At 29.5% G+C, this 27,230-nt stretch overlaps 2 protein-coding genes across 3 annotated transcripts; both read left to right on the top strand.

Annotated features, from left to right (window-relative positions):
• The first annotated feature begins 13,896 nt into the window (after window positions 1-13,896).
• On the top strand, window positions 13,897-19,343 carry LOC148195797 (putative LRR receptor-like serine/threonine-protein kinase At2g16250). 2 transcript variants are annotated; one of them, XM_088093852.1, is made up of 5 exons: window positions 13,897-14,536; window positions 14,690-16,669; window positions 17,207-17,335; window positions 17,798-17,820; window positions 18,328-19,343. In XM_088093852.1, the coding sequence occupies exons 2-5, from the start codon at window positions 14,736-14,738 to the stop codon at window positions 18,957-18,959; spliced, it is 2,718 nt and encodes a 905-aa protein (XP_087949978.1). In that variant the 5' UTR covers window positions 13,897-14,536; window positions 14,690-14,735; the 3' UTR covers window positions 18,960-19,343. The 2 variants fall into 2 exon arrangements, with proteins under 2 accessions (XP_087949978.1, XP_087949977.1); XM_088093851.1 differs by having other exon boundaries at window positions 13,897-14,549.
• A 2,123-nt stretch (window positions 19,344-21,466) lies between these two features.
• LOC124842525 (putative receptor-like serine/threonine-protein kinase At4g34500) lies at window positions 21,467-24,785 on the top strand. Its single transcript, XM_047319029.2, has 7 exons — window positions 21,467-22,236; window positions 23,260-23,364; window positions 23,463-23,585; window positions 23,813-23,983; window positions 24,070-24,199; window positions 24,287-24,496; window positions 24,672-24,785. Exons 1-7 carry the CDS (start codon window positions 21,755-21,757, stop codon window positions 24,783-24,785), a joined length of 1,335 nt encoding a protein of 444 aa, XP_047174985.2. The 5' UTR covers window positions 21,467-21,754.
• Window positions 24,786-27,230: the final 2,445 nt, after the last annotated feature.

Raw genomic sequence — 27,230 nt, 5'->3', positions numbered from 1 at the left:
ATAATATATATTTACTAACATAAAAAGCACAAACAAATAATAACACACGTGCCTAGTTATTTATTTAATTAGACAATTCTTACAATATACTTTAGACAAATTTGAACAAACCCTCATTAGACAATTTTGTCCATGCCCTAATTAAACGAGTTTAGCAAAAATCATTAGATATCATTTTATACATTAATTATATGAGTCTAAAAATACATAGACAAATTTGTTCCTACATTGATTAGACAAGTCTATCAACAAACATCAATTTTTCGTCCATATATTGATAAGACAAGTTTAGCAAAATAAATTACACATTTTTTCGAACACATATTAGACAAATCTATTAATACACATTTGATGAATTTGTCCACTTAGTGATTAGGTGATTCTTACAATACACATTAGTCGTATTTGAACATGCATTGGTTTGACGAGTCTAGTAATACACGTTATATGGGTGTGTCCATATACTTATGAGATAAGTATGTCAATGCATATTAAAAGAGTTTGTCAATGAATTTATTAAATGAATATAAAATGCACATTAGACGAGTATGTTCATTCACTGATTATGAGTCTTGCAATATACATTAAACAAGTGCATTCATACCCTGATTATACGAGTTTAACATTGCACATTAAAACAGTCTATCCATGCATTATCGGACAAGTATTTTATGCATAGAACATAAAACAAGTAATTCAATGCATTAATTAGATGATTTTAAAATACGCACTAGGTGAGTCAATTTATTCATTGATTAAACGAGTTTAGAATTATACATTAGACAAGTTTGTTTATACACACAGTATACGAATTTATTAATACACATTAGACAACTATATTAATTCTTTGACTAAATATGTCTTGTAATACACATTAGATAATATTTTCTCACACATCATATAAGTATAACAATATACATTAAATGTATGTATTCATATAATGATTATGCAAATATAGTATTAGATATTAGACAAATTTGTCGATTCATTGATTATACAATTCTAACAATACATATTAAATCAATATGTCCATATACTATTTTATATCTATAAAGAATAAACTCAACATGCATATTTTATTCTTTGTATTTTTAAAAAGTTTATCTTTATATATATATATATATATATATATATATATATATATATATATATATTAGTTTTCTAAAGTTTAGAAATAATTTTTTATGTTAATTATATTCAAAATTTAATTATAAATTTAAAAATATTATTATTTTTTCTTCAACATCTAAATATCTTTTAATAAACATATTTAAATAAACATCAACCAATATGTGAACATGGATTTTGAAAGGAGTTTATATTAAAAAATATTTTCAAAAATTAAAAATTATAAAATAATTTTTTATTTTTATTTTTATTTTCCCTCTCTGTGTGACGAGTGCTATCTACTCACACGTTTAATAATAAATTTAAAAGACGGTTTTAAGGACCCCATAGACGCCCGAAAGTAATTTTAATCCGCAACGCATACTCTATTTAGGAATTTTTGTCGGTTCTCCTGCTCCGTCTCCCCACGCTACATCCTATCATTTCAGAATTTATTTTCTGAAACACATTAAAATGTTAGTCCAAGGAATTTACAAGCTATATTAATTAGTCAAGAAATTGCTTAAAACAAATAACTTCAATCAACCATATTAAAAAATAGCTCTACTTAACATCATTTGAAATAATTGTGGTTAGTATCGTATAAAAATTATTTACTTATCTAAATAATGTAATGTAAATTAAACAATTTAATAATGTATTTTAATTTCCCTAAATTATGACTTATTTATCCAAACATAGCATTAATATTTTTGGAAAGGAATTATGGAACACTCACCATGGCACGTGTGATTGTTTTAGACCTAAGATTTCCTTGATTGGTGTGCGGCAGGAGAAAAGGGATGACCTACTTGCAATGTGCCCTATTAATTGTGAGGCTTTTAAAGCACTTTTGCTTCCATTTTCATGTCTCTTTTATGACTATAATTATACATTTATATAATCATGCGGATTTTAGTGAAACCAAACGCTGGTCCACATTAATGTCATAATTAACATATTAAGTGAAATGATAAGCACATAACACTGCATTATTATAATATTGTTACACTGAGTTTAGTATCTATTAATTAATTTTTAATTGGTCTGTCGTGGATAGAAACATCATTGTTTGTGTTTTATATATCTCAAACTGCTGTTAATAATATAGGCATCTCATCTAACATGGTGCCAACTAGCTGGACCCACGACGATACCCTCTATGTTCTACAATCTTAATTATCACTCCGTACTTTACTCTTAACTTTATCATACTCGAATACGCTTTTTAAATTCTCATGGTAGGGATATAACAGCAAAAAAGTTAAACTATGCCTGCACGAGATAGAATATCATTCATTCACCTAACTTAAATTTATTCAATTTAATTTTATATCTTTAGTAAATTTCTTTCACTGTCAACCAAGATGTATGTTTCCCTCTCGTGTACCCTTTCGTTGAGAATTGTGATTACAATACGCCATATATATTTTTAAGAGATTTTCTCGGTTTGAAGTTTCGTATTCACTAAAAATAAGGTCAAATTATAATATATAAGTGAGGTGTAACTTATTTTATAAGTCGATTTTGTGGAGTTGAGTTAAGTTTAAAATCCACTTTCTAATATGGTATCAGAGCTATGGTTAGAACCTATCCTAGCGAGTTCTAAGTGAACATTTTTGTTTTCATCCGTTGTCGGGCTTCTATCAAACCATCCATTAATTTTTACTATCACGCACGAGATGTCTATACATCGACGTGAAGGGAGTGTGTTGAAAGTCTCAATTTAATATATAATGTATGCATCATTAATTCACCAATTTAATATCTTCATAGTAGAATTTAAATATTTATATAGGAGTTTAAGCATGTGTATTTTAATATTTCTTTTAGCATAGGTTATTAATAATACTTATTGTTTTATTACTTTATTACAATGTATATTCTTTGCAATCTTCCATTTCTATTTTCTTCTTTATCTATTTTCTTCTCTATTTTTATATTTTTATATTTTTAAATATTCAAAATTATGAATGTAAGAAAGAGTTTAGCTATATCTGTATTCTTAATTCATGACGTAAATAGATTATTCATCATATTTGTGTTAACAGTGTTGTATATGATATCAATTGTCCTAGAGATAAAGTGAGTTGAGTCATAGTTAAACCATGATGTTTGAATTTTTACACTCTTAAATATAAAGAATTGTATCCTAACTAATAATTAGAGTTACGAGTTAGTTTTGTCTGTCTGAATTTGCTAGCAATTAATGCATAATGTGAATTAACTCAATATTATCATGATCCAACCTTCCATAACATGAAGAGATTTATAAATTAATGATGCACATTTACATTGATATTCCAACATGATTTCAAGGGAGAAGAGATATCTGTCAGGAAGCTTTGGTGAACAAGCTTTTTACGTTGGAGTTTCAACAAAATAATAAAAACAATAATATTTAATTTCTAAATATTTAACATTTATTTATTTTTTAAAATACATTGTATTCTTTATTTATTTCAATATTATTATTTTTTTCAAAACTCGTATAACCATCTTTTCCAAAAACCAATTTTAAATTAATTTTAATAGTAATGGAAATTTAATAATATTTTCTTTTATCTATTATAATATTTTTTTTAATCTGTCACATTACTTGAATCAATAACAAATTTTATGTTCAAATTCATCCACAATTACCTTTAAATATTAAAAATAAATAATACAAATTTTATTTTTAAATTCACTCAAATTTATCCACTCATTTTTCTCAAATCCATTTCATTTTAGCTATTTACTACAGTAGATGATAAAAATACAGGTGAGTGTTGGATTTGTATCAGCTTATTTGAAAAGATTTGCTGGGATGAATTTGGAGGAGTGAGGAGATTTGAGTGAAAAGTCAGCTCACTTCCACACAAATACCACATTTTATCTTTGTATTTTTTTTTCACTTTTACACTGTGTTAGCTAGTCTTTAAAAAAAATACGTATGCTTTTTTCTTTATTCTTTAGTAAATATGATGATATTTTGTATAAGTTTAATTGTATATCAGATTTATAATTCATTTAGGATTAGATTTGTGAATTAGAAAATGAATTATCAAAATGTTTAATATCGCTAAAATAATATTTAAAATTATTTCAGCTTAATAATCACGCGCATTTTATTATAATATAATTTATACATTTACAATTTAAGTTAAATTACTTTTATATACATGGATATAATAATTATCTTATTTTTTTATCAATTAAATCCTTATTTTTAATCTATTACATTTATTACATCACTCGTTAATTTTCATAAATTCTTTTCTTATTCTCCTTCAAATCTCACTGTCTCTTTCTTTATTCAAACAATCTACCTTTCATCTCTTTTTTTCCTTTAATTTCACTATAGAAAACAGACACAATTTAAAAGTGAGATTTCTATTAGGACAATTGTTAAAGAAAATATTGTTATAAGTGACATCAAATCTCCTATGATAAAGACTAATTAAGTTGACTCATAATAAAATTACAACGCTTAAATTATAATGCTTACATTATGTTTAGGTAAATGAATCATATCGAACCCAAACTCTCAAAAATCAAAAGTAAATTTTGATTAGAAAACACATAAAATTAGTGCTGTCAAAATATTGTAATCCGCGAGTCAACCCGGCTCAGCACGAGTTTAAACTAGGTTGGGTTTGAAAAACATGTAATCTTCGTACTAGTTTTTAATCCGGCTCACTTAGAACCCGGCTTACCGAGTTGAATCTGTGGTGAGTCGGGTTGGCTCACCAACCCACCTAATTTAATTTAATTATTTATTATTTTTTGTTTCAATATTATTAGTTAACATTTTTTTTATTATATTGCATATGGTGATAAAGAAGAAGATGTTTCAAAGAGAAAAATATTATAGATTTATTTATTCAAGACTCTAATATTATAAATGGACAAGTGATACAAAAATTATCAATATTAAAAACTTATTGTTCGCTTTAAATGTTTTTGGATTACGCTTAGATTATATGATACTTTTTAATTTTGAATTGTCTTTGGAGTTTAACATCATTTTAGTCTGACGTTTATTTAGATTTGAATTAAAAAATTACAATTTTTTTTATTTTTAAAAAAACTTATAATTAAATGAGCGAGTGAGTCAAACCGTTTAACTCACCAACTCGTGATGGGTTGGGCCAGATTCGAATTTTTTCAGTTTGTTAATAAATAAGTTAGATTGGATTGATTTACTAAATAACCAACACGAGATGAATCGGGTCAGGTTGAACTGGATTACCCGTTTTGACATCTGTACATAAAATTAATAAATAGAGTGTAAATGTTTTTTCATAATAATAGACATATATAATATCGCATGAGTTGCGTATGTAAAAGACTTACTCTGTTACAATCAAAACAGAAACCTGATATAATAATTTTCTACAGATACATTCAATTAATAAAAAATATATTGTATTGATAAAACTAGAATAGAATAAAAGAACTATTTCACAAATAAACATATAAAAGAAACTGTTTGTGTGCAACACAATATTTTTCTACATTATTTATTAAAAATGTATACAAATCAAATAACCAACAAAGAGAAATGCATATATGTTATTAGTATAAATTTGTCTTTTTCAGGCAAGATGTATCTACTAAATACATAAAATATATAATAACTTTCATAATGGGGGTAATTTATTGTTAATTTTAACTTATATGGAAATTATTAAACTGCAATAACTTACATGTGAAAGAATGATTGTAGATATAACTTTTAAATTAATTGTCATGACAAAATAATAAATAACAGTGTTATTTTATAGATAAACTTTGTACTAAAAAATATATAAATATCTGGAAAAAGACTCTATAAAAAGGAGTCAAAAGACACTGGTAGTGGTACACCTCAGCATTACTTTGATAGGATGTGAGCACTTACTAGCCAAATCATGATTACAGGTATTCATTATAGCTTTAACAGTATATCATAATAATACTCTGTGGTGATTTAATAATAAATTGGTAGACATAGAAAAACCTAATTTTAAAAAATTCATTAAACAAAATATTAAATAAAATTTAATTTAAGCGTAATTCAGTAAAAGTTATTCTTATTTTATGAAAGAATTTAGAGAAATAAATTAGTTTGGTGGTTGAATTAATAGAATACTAAAAGCTTGGTCAGAATATGTTGTATTATCGGTAAGGAATTTATTGTTGTTGTTCAGGTCGAATAAATAAGTCTTTTAAGAGTGCAAATTTCCTACACAAAATTGAAGCAATATTTAAAAAATTTTTAAGTATATATATATACATATATATATATATATATATATATATATATATATATATATATATATATATATATATATATATATATATATATATTATGAATTGATAAATTTAATATGCTTAGCTCATTTACAGAGAAACAAATGTTAAGCAATAATGGAGATTCTATAAATTTGTGACTCTCTTTATAATTAGGGATGTGAAAAAAAATTATATATTCATGGATAAAATTTATAAAGGTATTTAATTATTTGTTTATTATTAATGAGATGAGTATGAACATTATGTGTTTGATCTATAGACAGAGTGACTTTCACTTTGTTAATACTTCTTAATAAATTTCGTCTGATATTTTATTTTTTTTAATAATTATGTGCCAAAATAAATCATTAAAGAAAAAATATTAACAGTAAAATGATTCTTAAAATTTAATTTTATATGTTTTTACTTTTTTATATAACATATGAAATTGAAATTATTTTTAAAAAATTCTAATATAACTTATTTATATATATTTTTTTAAAAGATTAAATTTGTTTATAGTAGTATTTTGACGTGTATCTTTATTTAAATTGTATTTTTAAATTATTATTTTTATTTAAATGTATAATTTAAATATTTATTTTTAAATAATTTTATTTAAAATTAAAAGTTCTATATGGTATGGAAAATAGACCATTAAACAAAATTTTCAATGATACATAAAAAAAAGAAACTTGCAAATGTAATACAATTTTAATTTTATATATCTTAGGTTGTAAGTCTATATAAAGCAAAAAATATGTGAATACTTGTAGTTGTAAAAATGCTGTATTTTGATGTAAAGTGTGCAGGTTCTGTAGGGAGTTGCATGTATAATCTTTGTAATAATAATATTTAGACCCTTCTTAAAATAATATTTTCATCTTATAAACCATTTTAATAATATAATAATATATCTCAAAATTTTAATTTAAGGAATAAAATAAATATAATTTAAATATTACTATTATGATTTATCGTGATATAATTATTTCATTTAAGAGTACCCAAATATCGTTGGCTGACACTTTATGAAAAAAAACCTATCACCTTTTAAAATATCGTGACATTTTGTTTTTTTCCATCTGTTTTTTTTTCTCAAATATATTAATTTTTACTTTTTAAAATTTATCTTCCATTCCAAAATCTCATTATTGAAAGTAGAAAATCACGCGACTACGAAAACCTTCTCAACAAAATATCTCTCTACCATTTTTGACCTCTAAGCAACTGTGTCGATTTCAGTTCAGCCATGGAAGATACGAATCATACTATCAGAACTCAGCCACAAAAACGGGATTGACTTTTTATTCCACGTTGACTTTCTATCAACTGTCACAACTCCATCATTATAATAATCATTATCTCATTTCCTTTTTGTTGACCTGTATATCTATTTTTATATTTCTTTTGGACATTTATTTTTTATTTTTGTGGTCATATATTATTATGCTGTCAATAATGCTTTCTTGTTTTAAAAGCCACCAATTGTTTGACCAAAATTTAATGTGTAGCTAACTATTTGCACCAGAAAATAAATTAAATAAACAATCGATCTGATAGCATTCCATGAAGGTAGCATGATTTTAATTAAATAAATTATTTTAAAATTTGACTTCATTTATTTTATACACAAGTTTAAAATGAAATAAATCAAATTTAGACTGTTCAATAAAGAATATATTGTTTCAACTTCTTAAAAAATAAATAAATGATTTTGCACCACTTTTTCTCATCTCCTTTAGACAAGTAATTATAAATTAAAGTTTTTTCTTTTTTAAATAAGTAAATATGTCATTAAAAAATAGTATAATTGTGTACCTACATAAGCTATTGTCATTAAAACAGCAGTTAAATTAGGAACCATGGAAACACTTCTAATGCAAGAATTCAACTACTCAATCATTAATTTATACGCGTTTCTACATTATCAGGTTCATCCACACGTTGTCCTTTTAACCAATCTTATTTCCGTTTACTCACCCAAACGTTAAAAATCATTACTTTCTGTCATTTAATTTCCTTGTATTTTTCCTTCTGGGTGATGGTGAGAAAAGAGTAGGGTAATTAAGTTTTTAGAAAAGGATTACTGAACTAATCACAGCTTAGGATAAGGTAATTATTTTTTAACCCTAATTGGAGTAAAAGGTGGGACTGAGACGAAAACTGGAAGATCTGATTAATTATTTGTTAATAGTAGTGTTACAAGGATAGCATCGATCCCTATGCATGATACTGTATACTACTATTATAAACAACTGGATTGTATTTATTAATGCTTACTAGTGTGCTATTAAAAAAAATTAAAATCTTTTTGACATATTTAGTTCTAATAATTTTATATAATTAAAATAACCAAAGGGAATAAATTAAATCTCGATGTTTAGAATGTCTCCAAAGTTATTTCTAACTAAAACACGTATGTTGAAAAAGGAATAAGAATGGTGAAAAAGTAAACAATATAATGTTCTTTAATTATTATCCAGCGTTTTTTTTTATAAAAAGCATAATATTTATTGTTTTTTTTTTCAACTTTGACATTGTGAAGCTGTATTTAAAAACTCAGTTGAATGGAATTAATTATATATTATGTTTTTAATGTTTTTTCTAAAAATTAATCTTTCATAATAATTATTCTGTGCATAAAAACAGGTATTATGACACTTTTAGAACATTCTATATAAATCTGGTTCGTTGGTAGAGAGGTTAAAGTTAGCTAATATAAAACGAAAAACAGGTTTACAAAAACAAAGATATTCTCAAACAAATTAAAAAAATAATGTAATAAAATATAGTGTGAATTTAACACGGATAACACTTCAATTATGTATTAAATATTAATCAAAATAAAACAAGGATTCCATCAAATAAAAAAACCAAAAAAAAAAAACTTTATTGTATAAAATTTAACAATCAAGTAAATATTACATAATTAAGCATGTTTGATTAAATTTTACAAGTGCAATCTCATAGGTAAGGTGAATTATTGTATAAAATTGTTCACTATAATTTTATTGTAGTGTGAAAAAACTTATTGTTGGCTTCATTAAAAAAATTAATACATATGATTTAGACCATCATTCACACATAGTGATATTTCCTTTAATATAGTTTATGTGTTTAATGTTTCGAATAATCATTTATATTGTCGTATCATTCTAAATATGTGATTTTAAATTATTTATGTCAACATATATAATTTATCACCTTAAGCATAATTATTATATAAACTGTTAATATTCAAAATTAATATTATATATATATTGAGTGTTTCATTGGCTTTTCTACTAAATAATTCTCACCAACTTTTGGTTTTTAAGATTATAATTATTTCTTAATTGACTTTTGCATCTTTTAAATGCATATAAGTCACTTCATGAAATACATAATTTTACAAGATTTGTAAATGATGTAGTAAAATAGAAAATTGAAACTTTGAAAAACTTTGATGTTTAAGTGGTATTATATGGTAAATTTTGTTTGAAACTCTCGTCACTCCTGTATATAAAATGTTATATATATATATATATATATATATATATATATATATATATATATATATATATATATATATATATATATATATATAAAGATGAAACTTTATCAATTTAATAAAAAGTTAAATAAATTTTTAGTTCATAAATTTTAAGACAAATTTGAAATTAATTTTTATTTAAAATTTTAATATTGATCCTCAAATTTTAAAAATAAATATATATAATCATTTTAATTAAAATATGTCAATTTTGTGTTTGATACCTCAAAAAGAATATTAACATAAACTTGTGAAACATTTCACATACTAAAAACATATATAACGTTTTAATAAATATAAAGTTTCAAAATATTATATAAATATACTAATAAGTTTTTTCTTTTTGTTATAGATTTTATATAAAAATAAAAAATATTTTAACATATTTTGAATATTTATGATAACATTTAATATTTTTTCAACCTTAAATTTGTAATTATGTTTTTTATTTCTTTTTCTTTTTACAACAATGCTTTTATTAAATTATTTTTTAATTATTTATGGAATTGTTTTAATACATATTAAAATTATTGGCTTCTATTTGAATAAATAATTTTCTTCTCTTATGAAATTATTAATGAACAATAATACGATTTTTAATTAATTTTAATTTTGTAGTTAATAATTAAGTTTACTTAATTAATATGGTATATAATCAAATATTTGTAAATTACCACTGCCGTTATTTTAAAGACTAATAATTTAGTTTCAAAACTGTAACTGGTTTAAATTACATAAAATACGTTAACTTTTTACGTATAACTTAATTAATGAAATATTTATTTTTTTATTTAACTTGTTTATATTTTTATACAAAATTACTCTATTTTTATAATTATTGAGTTATTACTTAAAATATATTTTTATTCTAAAATTTATAATTTTAAATCAATATAATTTATTATTTTTTTTTACTTTTCTTTTAAACATTTTGTAACATCTCATTTTAATATATAGTATATTTATTAAAATAAAACATCATATAGATCTAATAATTTTTACACAGATAGACCATGCATTAGAGAAATTCTATTATAATCATTCGAAAATACAAATCATAATAGGAACACATGTATCATAAATTCGTAGGATCTAAAATAAAACATAGATCAATTAATATTTTTTTTAAAAATTAGGTATAAAACAAATGCTGATAAACTAACATATACATAACTCTTTCATCATCTTCCTCTTAATATGTGTCTAATTATGTATATCGTGTTCACTGTTGAGATTTTGAGAAGTATACTAAATCGTTTCAAGTAATAAAATCGGTAAGACCGGATATCATTTCTCGAGAGACTCGTGTCACCAAACAATCGTATAATTTCCAACTAACTTAGACTAAAGAATGCTTCGTAATTTGGGTTTTAGTGCAACTAAAGTACACATGCAACGTAAATGATAAAAGTGATATTTGATATTCAAACACTCGGAAATGGGAAGATTTGAAATGAAATGATATTGTTGGGGGTATGATTTCACCTACTTCACTCTTATGTAAAGAAAATCACTTCCTCTTCATTAATATGCCATTGTCAATATACTAAATTACTCAAACCCCAATCCCTTGGTAGAGAGAGTCTAGACTTCTTTATTAGGCTCCAATCCCTTGGAAGACCTAACAATTATTTCTGCATTAAGAATTGAGATTTAAGACAACCAAATGTCCTAGTTTTATCCCTAGATACTATTTCCTTTAGGTGTTTAATCAAAGTCCAGATTTACCCAACATTTCCCAATATCAAGCAAACCCTAAAATCATGTCATGAGTAGCTACTTCACAACAAGCATTAAGAAAAGGAATTAAACACTCACAATCAATGAAAGGGGCATATATTCATTCAAAACAAAGTAGTTTACATAAGATTTCAGTGGTTACATCAATCCCCCAACAACAATGAAACTAGCTCTCCATGAATGGAGAGCTTGAACTTACAACAATGGTGGAAATGGAAGAAGGAAGAAGACCCAAGGGTGAAGAAGGACTGTTTTCACAGCTTATAGCTCGCCTCCAAGAGCTCCAAATGAGAGAAATCGTTTTTGGGCAGCAAAAGAAGTAGATCCCCTTGCGTTTCAGCCCTAAATAGACTAAATTTGCCACATCAGCGTCGCCACCGCTCAGCTGCATGCCAGCTACACCCTAGCGACAACATTCCAGAGACCTAGCGCTCAGTTGCACGCCAGCTGCACCCCAGCGGCAACATTCCAAAGAGCTAGCGTTCAGTTGCACGCCAACTAAAGCTATAGTAAGTCTGGACGAATGGGGCTCAGTTGCACGCCAGCCGCACCCTAGCTTCAGCATTTATCTTTGCTCTCAAAACTTCTTCTTTTACCTTCATTATTGCTTATATGGTTATTCAATTCTTCAGTTTGGCATATAAGCTTGGATGTAAATGACCAAAACATACTAAACAATGTGAATTAGTGGTGAAATTGAATCATTAAAGTTTAAGATGCAACCACTTAAGAAACTAAAAGAAAATTAGGATTTACAAGACAAAAAGCTAATAAAGAGTTGATATTTTTTCTCAATTGGACACTGAAATCATGGTAAAATATGTCATTATCACTCACTCGAAAAAATGATAATCATTACAAAAGAAAAACACACAAACACCATTGATCACAAATACATTAAAAGAAAAACTAATTTACAATATATATATATATATATATCTTAAAAGTTATAAAATAAATTTGTCTTTTATTTTTAGAACTCTCGATTCAAACTTTTATTTAAAAGTGAATTTGAAGTAAAAGAAATAATTAAGCCAAACACTATTTAAGTCTAAAATAAAAATATTTAAATGTTTTTTAGACAGGTTTATTTATCTTTCTTAAACATTTTTTTAATGACATTTTCTTTCAGCCATCTATGAATGCATGGCATGGGTAATAAAAAAAGTACATTAATCGACAATTTTAATTTTAAGATCAATGTAGTTTTTAGGGATAAAAATGTGCATAAGTAAGTTGGAGAGAACAAATGAACGACAAAACTCTGTTTTCAGGTAAAAATAACACCCAATTCTGAATTTGAAATAACTGTTATTGTGGAACAATTCTTTGTTCAGTTTTAATCGTTGATTTAGTATTAGTTAATTTATTATTATTATTATTATTTTCAGCATACATACGCTTATATATAAGTTGGATTCAACGACAATTAGTAGCACAACTAAGTAGGATTCTTTTGACGCAAAAAGATAACCCCGTTGACCCCATAACTTTTGAAAAAAGAACATGAAATGCATGCTTAAGTTTGAACCCTGGTTAAAGTACAAATAAAACCTACTTTTCTTAATTACTTTAATCCCTTTCTTTCAACAATGATTAAATGGTATGAAATCCTTGTTTAAGATGGCCAATAGTCAAATTTAGGAGAGACATACATAAGAACAACAAAGCTAACCTTAAGTTACATTGAGTTGAAGAAATTCTTAGAGAGTTTACCTAATTTTGACAAAAGTAAATTAATTACACAAATTTGCATATCAAATTATTGATGGCGTTTTAAATTCACATATAAATATTTTTATCAGTCACATTTTAAATTCACAAATTCTTAAATTTATGTCCAAAATATGATTCAAGAAGATATTCATTTAAACCCGAATATTGTAAATTTAATGTCCGTAAATATGAATATTATCGAGCTATTAATTAGGCAAATATTAGGATCCATAAAAATCTTACGACACAACACAATATTACTAAGCCCACCATTTTGTAGGTTCCTTGGATGAGTAAGACGTCAATTAGTCAAATGCTCTTAAAGAGGCACATAATTAATTTCCCAAAAGACTCTTGTAATAGCTCAACAAAATAACCACTGAAACACATTTTCGAGATCGATAACAATAAATTATACCTGGTAAATTAGTCATGGAGTGTTGAATATAATATATATATATATATATATATATATATATATATATATATATATATAAATTGAAATTGGCTTAAATTTATTTACCAAAAGGTGTAGAGAGAGGAAGAGAGGGGAGGTTAGAAGAAACTGGTGTCCTGAAACAGAGGGGTACAATAACATAAACATATAACACAGAGACAAAGGTGCAAAAGAGAAGAAAAGGGAGAGAAGAGAAGAGAAGAGAAGCTTGCATATTAAGGGAAGAGATTAGAATAAATAGTTAGAGTTAGAGTGGTCTTTGCTGGACTTGGCGGGATTTCCGGTGCCGGATTCAGTGTCGGCTTGCATTCCTCACTCACTGCAATTTTCTCTCTCTCTTTCTCTGTCTCAACCTCAGAGAGAAAGAAGAAAACAGTCACAACCACAGCCGCAGAGAGCTACCTACTACTTCTTTGTCCCTGTTGTTAAACCATTCTCTCTCCAATTTGTTATTTTTATCTCAGGCCCCCATCGTCACAGTATAATATCTTTTTCTCTATTTTTTTTTCTTTTCCAAATTTAAATATTTTTCTTTTCGTCTTCCGTCAACTGAAGGAGGATTCAGAGAGACAGGCAGAGAAAGAGAGAGAGAGAGAGAGAGAGAGAGAGAGAGAGTAGGTAGAACAATATAACCTCAGTCAGACACAGAAGAAAGGAAGAAGCATAGAAAGCGATACAGATTTGGCAGCCTTGGAAACTGCGGGGAGGCGAAATAGAACAAGGTTTGTGATTCCGGTAAGACTCGTTGGGTATTTGTTTTTGTTTTTGTCCTCTTTTTATTTATTTATTATTTTTATTTGGGGGTATGTGATATATTAGAAAGTTGAAGACTTTTGGGAGAAAGAGAAATGTAAATGTGTTGGGTGTGTGTGCAGACATTTGATGGAAATGGATGGATCTTTGGGTCAGCGTTGGTAAGAGATGGGGATAGTGTGGTTCCGGTTGTTGTTGTTGCTGGTGGTGAGTCAGGTGACATTGGAGCAGATTGAGCCACTGAGTTCCTCTGAGGAGCGAGAATCGTTACTTGAACTGAGGGCTTCTCTGGGGTTGAGGAGCAAGGAATGGCCAAGAAAACCAGACCCTTGTTTACTCTGGGTTGGCATCACATGCCAGAATGGTCGAGTCGTTGGGATCAGTATCTCTGGGTTTAAAAGAACAAGACTTGGGAGGGGGAACCCGCAATTTGCAGTGGATGCTTTGGCCAATTTCACTCTCTTGCAGTCCTTCAATGCCTCTAATTTCCTCCTTCCTGGACCTATTCCCGATTGGTTTGGTCTCTCCCTTCCTTCTCTCAGAGTGCTTGATCTTCGTTCTTGTTCCATTGTGAATGCTATTCCCTCCACTCTCGGCAATTTGACCAACCTCTCTAGTCTCTATCTTTCTGACAACAACCTCATTGGGAATGTTCCGGAGTCTCTGGGTCAACTCTCTGCCCTTGCGGTTCTTGATCTTTCCAGGAATTCTCTCGCTGGCTCCATACCAACATCTTTTGGCTTTCTTGGGAATCTTTCTTCCCTTGACATGTCTGCCAATTTTTTGTCGGGGCCGATTCCCCCTGAAATAGGGTCTCTTTCCAGGTTACAGTACTTGAATCTTTCCAACAACGGACTTGCCACTTTGCCTAGTCAATTGGGGGGTCTAACTAGCTTAGTTGTCCTTGATCTTAGTCAGAATTCTTTTGCCAGTGGAGGACTGCCTCAGGATTTGGTTGGGTTTAGGAACTTGCGGCAGATGATACTCACAAACAGCATGCTCACGGGGGCCCTGCCCGGCAGATTGTTTACTGATTCATTGCAGTTGCAGTTCCTAGTGCTGAAGCAGAACAATTTTAGTGGTGCTTTGCCTGTTGAGTTGTGGTCTCTGCCAAGATTGAGCTTCCTTGACGTGTCTGCCAATAATTTCAGTGCTGTGCTTCCTAATTCGAGTTTGGCTGCTAATGCTACTGTTGCGGTGCTCAATATTTCGTACAATAAGTTTTATGGAAACCTCTCTCCTGCTTTAAAAAGGTTTGGGTTTATTGATCTTTCAAACAACTATTTTGAGGGCAAGGTTCTGGATTTCATGCATAATGTATCTCTAGATAGCAATTGTCTCCAGAACGCCACAGATCAGAGATCAACGGCGGAATGTGCATCGTTTTATGCAGAGAGGGGGCTCAGTTTTGATAATTTTGGACAGCCGAATACAACAACACCTCCTGCCTCAAAAAGATCTGGGAAGAGCAATAAGACTAACATTATACTGGCTGCAGTCTTGGGTGGATTGGGTTTAATTGCACTTTTGGTGTTGCTAGTGGTTCTGCTGCTTCTGTGTATTCGTAAGAGGGGTAACTCAAATCAGAGAGGAAACGGTGTGGGTCCTGCGCCTGTTGGCAGCAGTCCTCCAAACCCTGGTGTACCTATCGAATTTCCAAATGTAGGGGACTCATTTACATATCATCAGCTGCTCCAGGCAACAGGAGATTTCAATAATGCAAATCTTATCAAACATGGACACACTGGGGACTTCTTCAATGGTGTTTTGGAAAGTGGGATTCCTGTCGTCATCAAAAGGATCGACATGCGTTCAGCTAAAAAAGAGGCTTACCTGTTGGAGTTGGAGTTCTTCAATAAGGTTTCTCATCAGAGATTCGTTCCATTGTTAGGTCATTGTTTAGAAAATGAGAATGAGAAGTTTCTGGTATATAAAAGCATGCCAAATGGGGACTTGTCTAATTGCTTGTACTACAAAAACACTACATCCGAAGATGGTACTTTGCAATCACTGGACTGGATAACCAGGTTGAAAATTGCTACTGGAGCCGCAGAGGCCCTGTCGTATCTACATCATGAATGTGTGCCTCCCATTGTTCACAGGTATTTCCAGCATTCCTTCTTGAATTTTATTTCTATTTCCCTATTGATTGCTTTAACAATCCATTGGATTCTGGAGCCTGATGAAGTGCCTAATTTCATTAACTCTCAACTGCTCATCCCCACTTCATCCTTGGATGCATCTTTTTTAAGAGTTCAACCTTTTGAACTGATCCTCTTTATAATTTATATGGATCCATACTCTTTGAAATAAATTTCCCTTGAGTTTTGGTCATTGAATTTGAGGTTGCTGTCATAAGTTTTGGCATTTGATTTTATATCTTTTAGGTGATTGAATATAAGTTTCCCTTGAGTCTGGACTTTTTCATTATTAAATGTTACTATGCATTTTCCATCTAATGGAGCTGTAAAATAGAGGTTGGGAGAAAGTCTCACTTGGGGGTGCATTCCCTGTATTTGATTGGGCATTTCAACACTGCATGCATAGGATGAGTTTTGTCACAAGTTTTCCTCTCAAAGTTCAATCTAAAGTTTAAATGTTATGGTAGAAGTGACATGTCTATCTTCTATATATTGTAGGGATATTCAAGCAAGCAGTATACTTCTTGACGACAAATACGAAGTTCGGTTGGGGAGTCTAAGTGAAGCCTGTGCTCAAGAAGGTGACATTCATCAAAGTAAGATCACCCGGTTTCTGCGGTTGCCTCAGTAAGTACTCAACCAACAACGTATTCAATGAATCTCATGAAAAATGTCTGACAGGTCAATCAATTATGCATAGACAGTATCATTCTTCTTTTTGACTTGATCCTTTTGGCTGTTTGTTGAAAAATGCTTACACGTTGAAACTTTTGCTTTTGGATTGCTTATCTATTTCAGACCGGTTATCATGTCATTTTTAATGTGGGTGTTTTTAAATAAGAAATGTCACTTAAAGTTGTCATTTTTGGTTTTCATTAATGACTGCTCCAAACTGAAAGTTGTCATTTTTGGTCTCTGCAACTAAGAAGTCCTTTATCCTGTTCGTTCTCTCGCAAATTCTTCCACTATGTCATTAATTCATGATTTGGTTGCGTTATGATTTTTGAACAAGTTTTGTATTCCTTATTACAAATTACAAATCTATATTATTTGTTATATTTTTTTCTAATTTTCTTTTTAAATGTGCAGGTCCTCAGACCAAGGCCCATCTGGTAAGTAGAAACTCAATTTTAATTTTTGGTTTAGTTTCGTGATCTGTTCTGTCCTTGATTGTATGTTTCTTCACTCATACCTATTAAGAACTGAACTTTAAGCCAAATTCAATCCTACAAAACTATCACTGTGGACATCTAAGTTGAAAAAGAAAATGTTTTGGCATTACCATTTATCCGTGATAGTTTTGTGCCAGCAAAATTCATTTTCAGTAAGGCAGTTGGAAATCCTTCTGATTATCTAGAATTATGAGATTCTATTCACTCTGAAGTAGTTAAGTGGTCAATATATTGTGCTGAGATGTTCTTCTGTTTATTCACACGAAAAGCTCAGTAGAACTCCGAGTGGTTTGTGGTTGTCTTTCACAAACTGTGATGGATAATTTGATCATGTGGTTTATTGTATGTGCTTATTGTGAAGTATATAATCCTCTTTTTTGGCTCTAGCTTTGTATGAATACAGATAAATGCATAGTTTTGACATGGATTTGATTTACCGTGAAACAGGTTATTCAACAACAATTTGTGCCTATGACGTTTATTGCTTGGGAAAAGTTTTACTCGAACTGGTGACCGGTAGGTTGGGAATGAGTGCAGCCAGTGAAGCCGAAGTAAAGGAATGGTTTGATCAGATTCTGCCTTGCATTAATATGTATGAGAAGGAGCTCGTGACGAAAATTATCGATCCATCGATGGTCGTCGACGAAGATTTCCTAGAGGAAGTGTGGGCTATAGCCATTGTTGCCAGGTCTTGCTTAAACCCCAAACCTTCAAGGAGACCCCCAATGAGATATATTCTGAAGGCTTTGGAAAACCCTTTGAAGGTGGTGAGGGAAGAAAATTCCAGTTCTGCGCGGCTCAGAGCAACCTCTTCCAGAGGTTCTTGGAACGCTGCTACTTTGTTTGGGAGTTGGCGTCAGAGTTCTTCTGATGTAGCGGCAACTCCAGCAGCCTCAGGTGTAAAACTAGAAAGAGCTGGTAGTTTGAAACTGTCAGGAACCACCGGGTCGCGGTCGCAGTCGCAGGGTAGTTTCCACAATGGCGGCGGTGAGATTTCGTTGTCGCGGAGACGACACTCGAAGGAGATATTCCCAGAGCCATCAGGGGTTGATGATGTAGAGAGGTTGGAGCTGGAATAACAGAGAGTTTGGTCGTAAATTTAATTCTTTTGGTAATGAGAGAAAGCAGATGATGAAAGCTCTGAAAGGGGTGATTTTTCTTTTGTTTTCAGTGGTTTTCGATACAACAAAAGTGATGGAGTGGAGAGATAGAGATACAGAGAGGAAGAAGAAGGCCAAGCGCTGTGGTATAGATATGGATTCTTCTTTGACTTGCCTTGTTTCTGACTGAAACAAGCACCATTTTTTCACCTGTAATTGATTTTTTTACCCTTTCTCTCATGGAATGTAAATTTTAATGTCTTAGGATATCTTCATTCAGATCATATTTGTTTTTATTCTGGAAAAGAAAAAGGAGACACCATCAAATTTCAAAGAATGAAAAAGAAAACAGCTTATACTTGACTTTGTTTTTGGCTTTCGAAAGTAGAATATGTTTGTTTTTGAAAATCAATGTTTGGATGTTTTCGTATTCTTAAGGTTATGGTTGTTTCGATCAAGAAAGAGAAGTTTTCAGATTTCTATTTCACCCTCCCATACTTAGTAATCTCACCCCTATTTCAGTTTTTTTTTGTTACTGTTCAAAAGAAAAGTCCAAAAAAATCTAATCACTATCTACACCGCCCAAATACTATTTTCACCTTTCAGCGTAAAAGCAAATATTATTATCTAATAAATTTTAAAACTAATGCATCTACATCTTATACATATCTAAATATATAATTAAAGTTTTAACATACATTTAAATTTAGTTATCACTTTGACATTTATCTTATATCTAATTATTATATCAAGACACGAAAACATGGATTATAATTTCATGATCTTGAATTTCAGTTGTAAATTTGATCTTCTAATCACGATTAAGAATAGTCTTTTTATGTTATAGTTATACTAATGAGATTCTCCAGGAATCAAGGTTTTATACCTTAGTTCTATTAAACATGTTTTAAGTAAACGTGACAAAGAATTTTACGGTTGAAATCACACAATTGTGATTCATATAGATCTAGTCGAAATAGCTAGAATTACGGCATTAATCACACACTTAAGAAAAAAACAAACAATTAAAATATAATAAATTTAATAGTAAGAGTTATGTTATAGACCAAAAGTGGAAATAAGGGGATAAATAAAACAAGGAAGTGAATAACTTTCTTTTCTAATTGGGTAAATTTTTCATTGTAAATTTTGATCAAAATGTACTTAATATATTTTTGAACAAATTAATTTCAGTTTATTTTCTTAACCATAAGAGATACATTAATGATACTAACTATGTTTTTAATAATAATTTACTGTTAATTAATTGTTGATACGATGGTTAACAACCATATATGATTTGAATTATTTTGAAAATAGGGTTGAAGTAGAGGGAATGCAATTCATACCGACACATTTAATATCTATGAACTGATAGCTCACGACAACTAATTTTTTCACGTACTTCCACATTCCTTAATTATTTGGACACGCGCTCAATAACTTCTCCATCATCGTATACATAATATTTATAAGAAATACGTCTATTAATATAAAAAGATTAAAAAGCTCGTTTTTATAAAAGTGATTGTGGTATGAATAAGTTATTTAGCAATGTATGGGAGATATTTGAGTTGCATGTGTAGGGCATTGGAAGTTAGTTACTGTAGGTGGAGCTAGTTGAGTTGGTGAAAGTAAATGGGAAGTATGAAAAGAGAATGAAAATGGCATATTGAAAGAAATGGTTTGGTGGTGAGTTACGTTGGATAATCACGTTTACGAGTCAATTTGTCATCTACATATATAAGATCAACCCTAGTCCTTTTCATCAAATCACAATGGATAATTCTGTTTCAACTTCCACCATTCGCTCCAATTCAAAGCAAACCAAACCCTATTTTCTTCTCAAAATATTACAAGTTAGTTACTATATATTATTCCAGATATTATCTATTTTAAAGACTACAATTTTGTCATAATTTTATTTTTAGAAAACATATTACATTATTGAAAATAAATATTTAAATTATCTTGCCTACGATATTTGATCACTAATATTGTAAAAGTAATATCTTAAATTAATTATTTTTTATTATTAGTGTTTAGATTAAATGTATTTTTAATTTCTAATATAAAATTAATTTTTTATTTTATTTTAAATTTTGATATAATTTAATTTTTAAATTTTATAAATGAATAAATACATTTTTTTTTCAAATCTAATCATGTGAATTGTTAAACAGTATTTCAAGCTAAGATTAAAATTATTAACACAGTTTAACATGTTATTGATAAAATATCGTTCTAAAGTCTTATTTAAGACATAAAATTATATCAATTTATTTTTTAAATTTAATAAGCAAAATATATTAAAATTTTAAAACAATAAATTTTTACTTTCGTTCAAGATTTAAAAAATAAAAACATATTTCATTATTATTATTTATACCAATTCATCATGTACTTGAGTTGTAATTACATTGGAGTCCCCACGGTGATGACGTGAATGGGGAAGTTAAGGGAGCGTGCGCGAGTGGCATTTATGTAAATAGAGTCCCAATCGGACCCAAAAAGCAATAACTACAATCCCGGTTCTGTCTTGCTTTGCTTTAGCTTTTGTATCCGTTGATGAAAGTTGAAACTTCACACTTTTCCCAATATTCTCGCTTCTTTTCTTTTTCTTCTTTTCTTCTTTCGTTCATATCATTTTTTTCAATTCTGAAGCAACCACTTCACTGCATCACAGTTTCCACAACAGCAACAACCAAACGCTGTCAACACTACATTCTCTCGTTTTCACTCCATTCCATTCTCGCTCCAAATAAATATCAGCAATGGCGGCATCCGCCACCGCCTCCGGCGGTGTGTTGACGGATCTAACTCACCGAACCCCCTTTCTCGGTCTCAAACTCTACGCCCTGATCCTCATTCTAGTTATAATGGTGGTGGCAGCAGTGCTCCTGATCCTCCTCTGCTTCCGCCGGAGCTCGAAGAAGCGGAAAATGCGAGTGAAGCACAGCTCCGGCGCGATCCCGCTGGTATCGAAGGAGATCCTGGAAGTGAATACTCTGGAACTGAAAATCGAAGAGGCGGATGAGGAGGATCCGAAGAAGGAGGAGATGAAGCTTGAAGATAGTCCGTCGGTGGAGTCACCGAACATAGGGTGGGGACGCTGGTATAGCCTCAGTGAGCTTGAGGCTGCGACGCAAGGGTTCGCCGAAGGGAATGTGATCGGAGAAGGAGGGTATGGGATTGTGTATAGAGGAAATTTGCTCGACGGTTCTGTCGTCGCGGTCAAAAATCTTCTCAACAACAAGTATGCATTTCTCTCTACGTTTTTCTGTTTCTTTTTCATTTTTTTTCTCACGTTGCTGTGTAGTTTTCTTATATTGGTTTGTATATAATGCAAATAAAAAGCAGCTAAGAGAAACTGTTTTCTGTTCTGGGATCCTACACGTGAATTGTGGAACAGGAATTTCACATGTGTTTCTAAACATAACTATAGACAGAAATTCCTTAAATAAATCTTAATATATCAAGAAATTAGAATCTGAATATCGATTAGATTAGAACTGGCGTAAACAATGAGTAGCTTTTTAGTCTCCGACAAGGATCGTCTCGAATTTATAATTATGAGTTGTTACTTGTTTTGGGGAGTATTAAGGACTAACGTGAGTGGATGGTCAATGTGCTCTTCTTCTTTGCTTTTTTCTTTGGGGGGCCTCTGGGTGATGTTATTTTAGTATTTTACCTTTTTCTTTGTCTACTTTTGCTTTTTTGTTTATTTATTTATTATTATATTGTTCGTGATTTCTGTATCTCAACCTTTTCTTTTCTAGGCATGTTAATTTAGCTTAATCTGGATAATACTTTAGTTTAAAGTTTAAACAAACGTGTCAGTTGCTGTGAATTAGGTGGGCCAGCGAGAGACTGATGGTAGTATTAATTAATAGCTTCATATTACTCTATACAAAAATGAACTTGGATCTTCTCTCTCTAATTTTTTTTTTCCAAGTAAAGTGCGATAATCACGTTAGAAAGTGAAAAACACAATTGTTGTCAGATATAATTATTGGATCTTATTTGTGTTCGTTTTCAATGTCACTCTATATTGAAGAGATCTAAATCTAACCAAAACGGCAGCTACGCATTTGCATGACATTGGAACTCGCTGCAATAAATTAAGTAGCATTGTAGAACTCTAGACTAGAGGAAAATATGCGAAGGTTGTTTTACCACAGCAACTTTGCTGAAATCACGGAATGTTTTCAATACTCTTTCTTCCTCACCATCCTGCAATGGCTTATTGAAACTCATGTGTTATTGTATTGTAACAAAGGGGGCAGGCAGAGAAAGAGTTTAAGGTGGAGGTTGAAGCCATTGGAAAAGTGAGGCACAAGAATTTGGTGGGGTTAGTTGGATATTGTGCAGAAGGTGCTCAAAGGTAAAATATGTTTAAGCATGTGGCTTTAATTATTTCTTTGAAGGTCTTTCAAATGAAGAAACTTGTGAATATGACACTTTTGCTGACTATTCATTCAGGATGCTTGTTTATGAATATGTTGACAATGGAACATTGGAACAGTGGCTGCATGGTGACGTAGGACCTGTTAGCCCCTTGACATGGGATATACGAATGAAGATTGCTGTTGGGACTGCGAAAGGGTGTGTTTATGGAGTCTCCTGTGTCGTTTTATTGAACATATACCTCAAACTTTCACTCATGCCAGCTATCTCTAATTGTAGTATAATTCTTGTCAACTGATATATTACTATTTTTTACAATACGTATTTCTAGTACAACTCTTATCATGATCCCTTAATATTACATTTCTATTACTTTAAATATTTTTTCGTGGAGTATTAATTAACCTTCCTACATTACGAAACAGGCTAGCCTACTTGCACGAAGGATTAGAACCCAAAGTTGTCCATCGAGATGTAAAATCCAGTAACATTCTTTTGGACAAAAAGTGGAATGCTAAAGTATCAGACTTTGGACTGGCCAAGCTCTTAGGGCCTGAGAAAAGCTACGTGACAACGCGTGTAATGGGGACATTTGGGTTAGTTTCATTCTCAAGTAAACATTCTCTTACATGGAGGTGGATACTATTTATCTGTTTCATTCAACGCCACAAATTTTGTGCAGATATGTGTCACCTGAGTATGCAAGCACGGGTATGCTTAATGAAGGCAGCGATGTGTATAGTTTTGGGATTCTACTTATGGAGCTAATTACAGGGAGGAGTCCGATCGATTATTCTAGACCACCTGGAGAGGTGATTCTATGATTTCTCTATATTTTCTTACTGTCTCCCCTGAAACTCCAATGAGTCTTATGTGTGCGTTTTGTTTGGTGCGCTCAGATGAACTTGGTTGATTGGTTTAAAGGAATGGTTGCAAATCGTCTTGGTGATGAACTAGTTGATCCTTTAATAGATATTCAACCCTCTCAAAGATCTTTGAAACGAGCTTTACTTGTTTGTCTGCGCTGTATAGATTTGGATGTCAGTAAGCGACCAAAGATGGGCCAAATTGTTCACATGCTTGAGGCTGACGATTTTCCCTTTCGTTCTGTAAGCCTCCTCCCATGCTTTCATCCTCTGTGATTTATAAGACAAAAACATGTGATGCAGCGTTACACACAGTTTTTGATACTATATGTCACATCCTAATGTGGAATATTTAATTTCACAGTAAATTTGAGTATAGCTTCACCAACTGAAATGACTTGCTTTGCTTTCTGAATAGGAACATCGAACAAACAGAGAGAAAGATCCTGTTTATTCTAAAGCAGCTGGTTCCAGCAAGATTCCATATCCAACAAGGCATGTAGAACCAGTAGATAAATCAAACTGGAGATGATATGACAAATCGTTAGATAAAATATTTTTTCCAGCGATTTTCAATTGTTGTGATCAAGTCAGAAGCCATTGTGCATATAGTGTAGTTTCATATCTGTAGGAGAGGTCTTAGCATATTCTGCTGTATGGCATTATCTTGTGAAGAAACGAGCCTTGTAAATAATATTATCCGTCTGCATAATATTTCGGCAATAATATTGCTGATATTTATTCGTATATTTGTTTACGAAATTTTCATTTATCCAAACGAAGATTTTGTTTAATTAAACCTAAATAATGTTTCAGGTCGAATGCAACTCCCTTCTCTAATTATGAAGAAGACAAAAAAAAAAAAGTAAGTCTGTAGAGTTAAAAATTTGAAGAAGAAAGGATACATATTCCTGATCTTTTAAAGGAATTGATCTTTTGTTTTTTATTAAAGAAAATTGTTTATATTTTAAAAAAATTATATCGCTGATAGGCATTTAATTTAATTTAATTTAATTTTTTCTATTAAGACGCTTCATGTGTCTGAAGTATTAACGTAGTCTTTTTGCAGTAGCAATATAACTACACTTTTATGCTCAAACATTTAATATATATCAACACATCCCTATACACGTATACTTTTTTTTTTACAGTTTAGTATATATACACATTTTTTCTTGATAGAATAATGTGTCAAATATTTATACATAGAGCATTCCTTTTATCAACTCTTGGAGACATTTTTCTTCAATAGAATAATTATGTCAAAAATTTATATAATAACTTTTTTTGAGGATAGAATTTGAAAAAATTATTATAAAGTATCACAGTTTCTGAAAATATTTTCACATATTCATAATATTTATTTCAATAATAATCACTGTTCATGATCAGAAAATAAATTAAGAATTTTACTTTAACATATTATTACAAAAAATAAGTTAGAATTTGATTATTTGAAAGTAAATTATGAACTCTTTTTTTCATTTTTTATTTTAAAAACTTAAAATTACAAAAAAAAAATTAAAATTAAAAACTAAAAATATAGTAATTAAATAATTAATATTTCGCGTAATAATTCAAATGTATTTTTTAATAATTGAAATAAAATCTTAAATTTAACTAATATAATTTAAATTAGTTTTTTAAGTTAATATTGTAAATATGTATTTATTTAAATACATTAAATCATATTTAATCTACTAATTAATATGTCTTTAATTATTAATAAGTTTATAAGCCTGTTTTTGTAGATATTATTGATCTTTTTCTAATTTAAATATATAATTTTTTTAAGATTTTAATAAATAATATGTTTAACATTTATTCTAATGTTGAAAGAACATGTTTTATGTTGAATTTCGCAAAACACAAATACTAATTACTTTATAATTTAATTTAGGAACAAAACACAAATTGTAATAATAGTTTGGGAAAAATTAAATTAAATTATTTAATAATTTATATAGAATTTATAAAAAAATATTTAAAATATTAAATTTCTCGTAATTTTTATTTGTAAAACAAATTAAAAAAAGTAAGTTCTTATTCTATTTGTTGATCATCAAAACTGATGAAATATTATGAATAATGTGAGGGTATGACCGTACTTATGCGGATGAATATCTAGTGAACATTTTTTCTCTAGTGCAGCTTGCATGCTATAGTTCAACTGAGTCAAACTTCTCTAACACCTTCAGTATCAACTGGATTTTCTAATAATGATAAACAAACGAGAGTTTATAATAAATAGTGCAGAAATTAAACTTTCACGAAATTAAAGCCTAAATTATATCACATAATAAAAGAATTAATATATTTAAAACACGAGTTTTGTAATAAATAGTACTGAAATTAAATCGTCACGATGTAAATGAAATTAAAACCTGAATTATATCACAAAACAAAACAACTAATATATTTAAAACGATTAAATATACCTTTCGAAAATATTTTAAATTTTTTAAGATAAGCATAATTATAACCATTAGTTATAAGTAAACAAAAAGTTCATTTTCATGTAAATCATAGTAATCACACTAACAAAAATTGAACAGTCATCTTGAAAGATTTATAATTTTATACATATTTTCTAACCTATACATTCATTGTGGACCCCCATAGTATTACTTGGAGAAAAGAATCACTTTTTTTTTAATAAACTCTCAAATATAAGCTCCGTCTTCAACTCTGAAGTAATTATATTTAATATCATGTCAAATATTTTGAGAAAATATAACGATACAATATTTTTACACGTGTCATTTTTAATAAATTTAAAATAAAATAATATAATAAAATGTAAGTAATAAATTAAAGAAATTTTTTGTCAGAATATTTTTTTTAATAATTTTTACGTTGAGTCTGTTGGATGCATATATAGAAGGATATAATTCAAACCAATACATGTATTATTTATTGTACGGGTTCAAAAGTAGTATTAATTGTAATGTTTGGTGTTGTTTAAAAGTGTGATTGT

This window comes from Vigna umbellata, chromosome 7, assembly GCF_029865625.1.
Source record: "Vigna umbellata cultivar VRB3 chromosome 7, Vumbellata_1.0, whole genome shotgun sequence".
NCBI classification, from domain to species: Eukaryota; Viridiplantae; Streptophyta; class Magnoliopsida; order Fabales; family Fabaceae; genus Vigna; species Vigna umbellata.
This window is presented reverse-complemented; position numbering and strand designations above follow the sequence as displayed.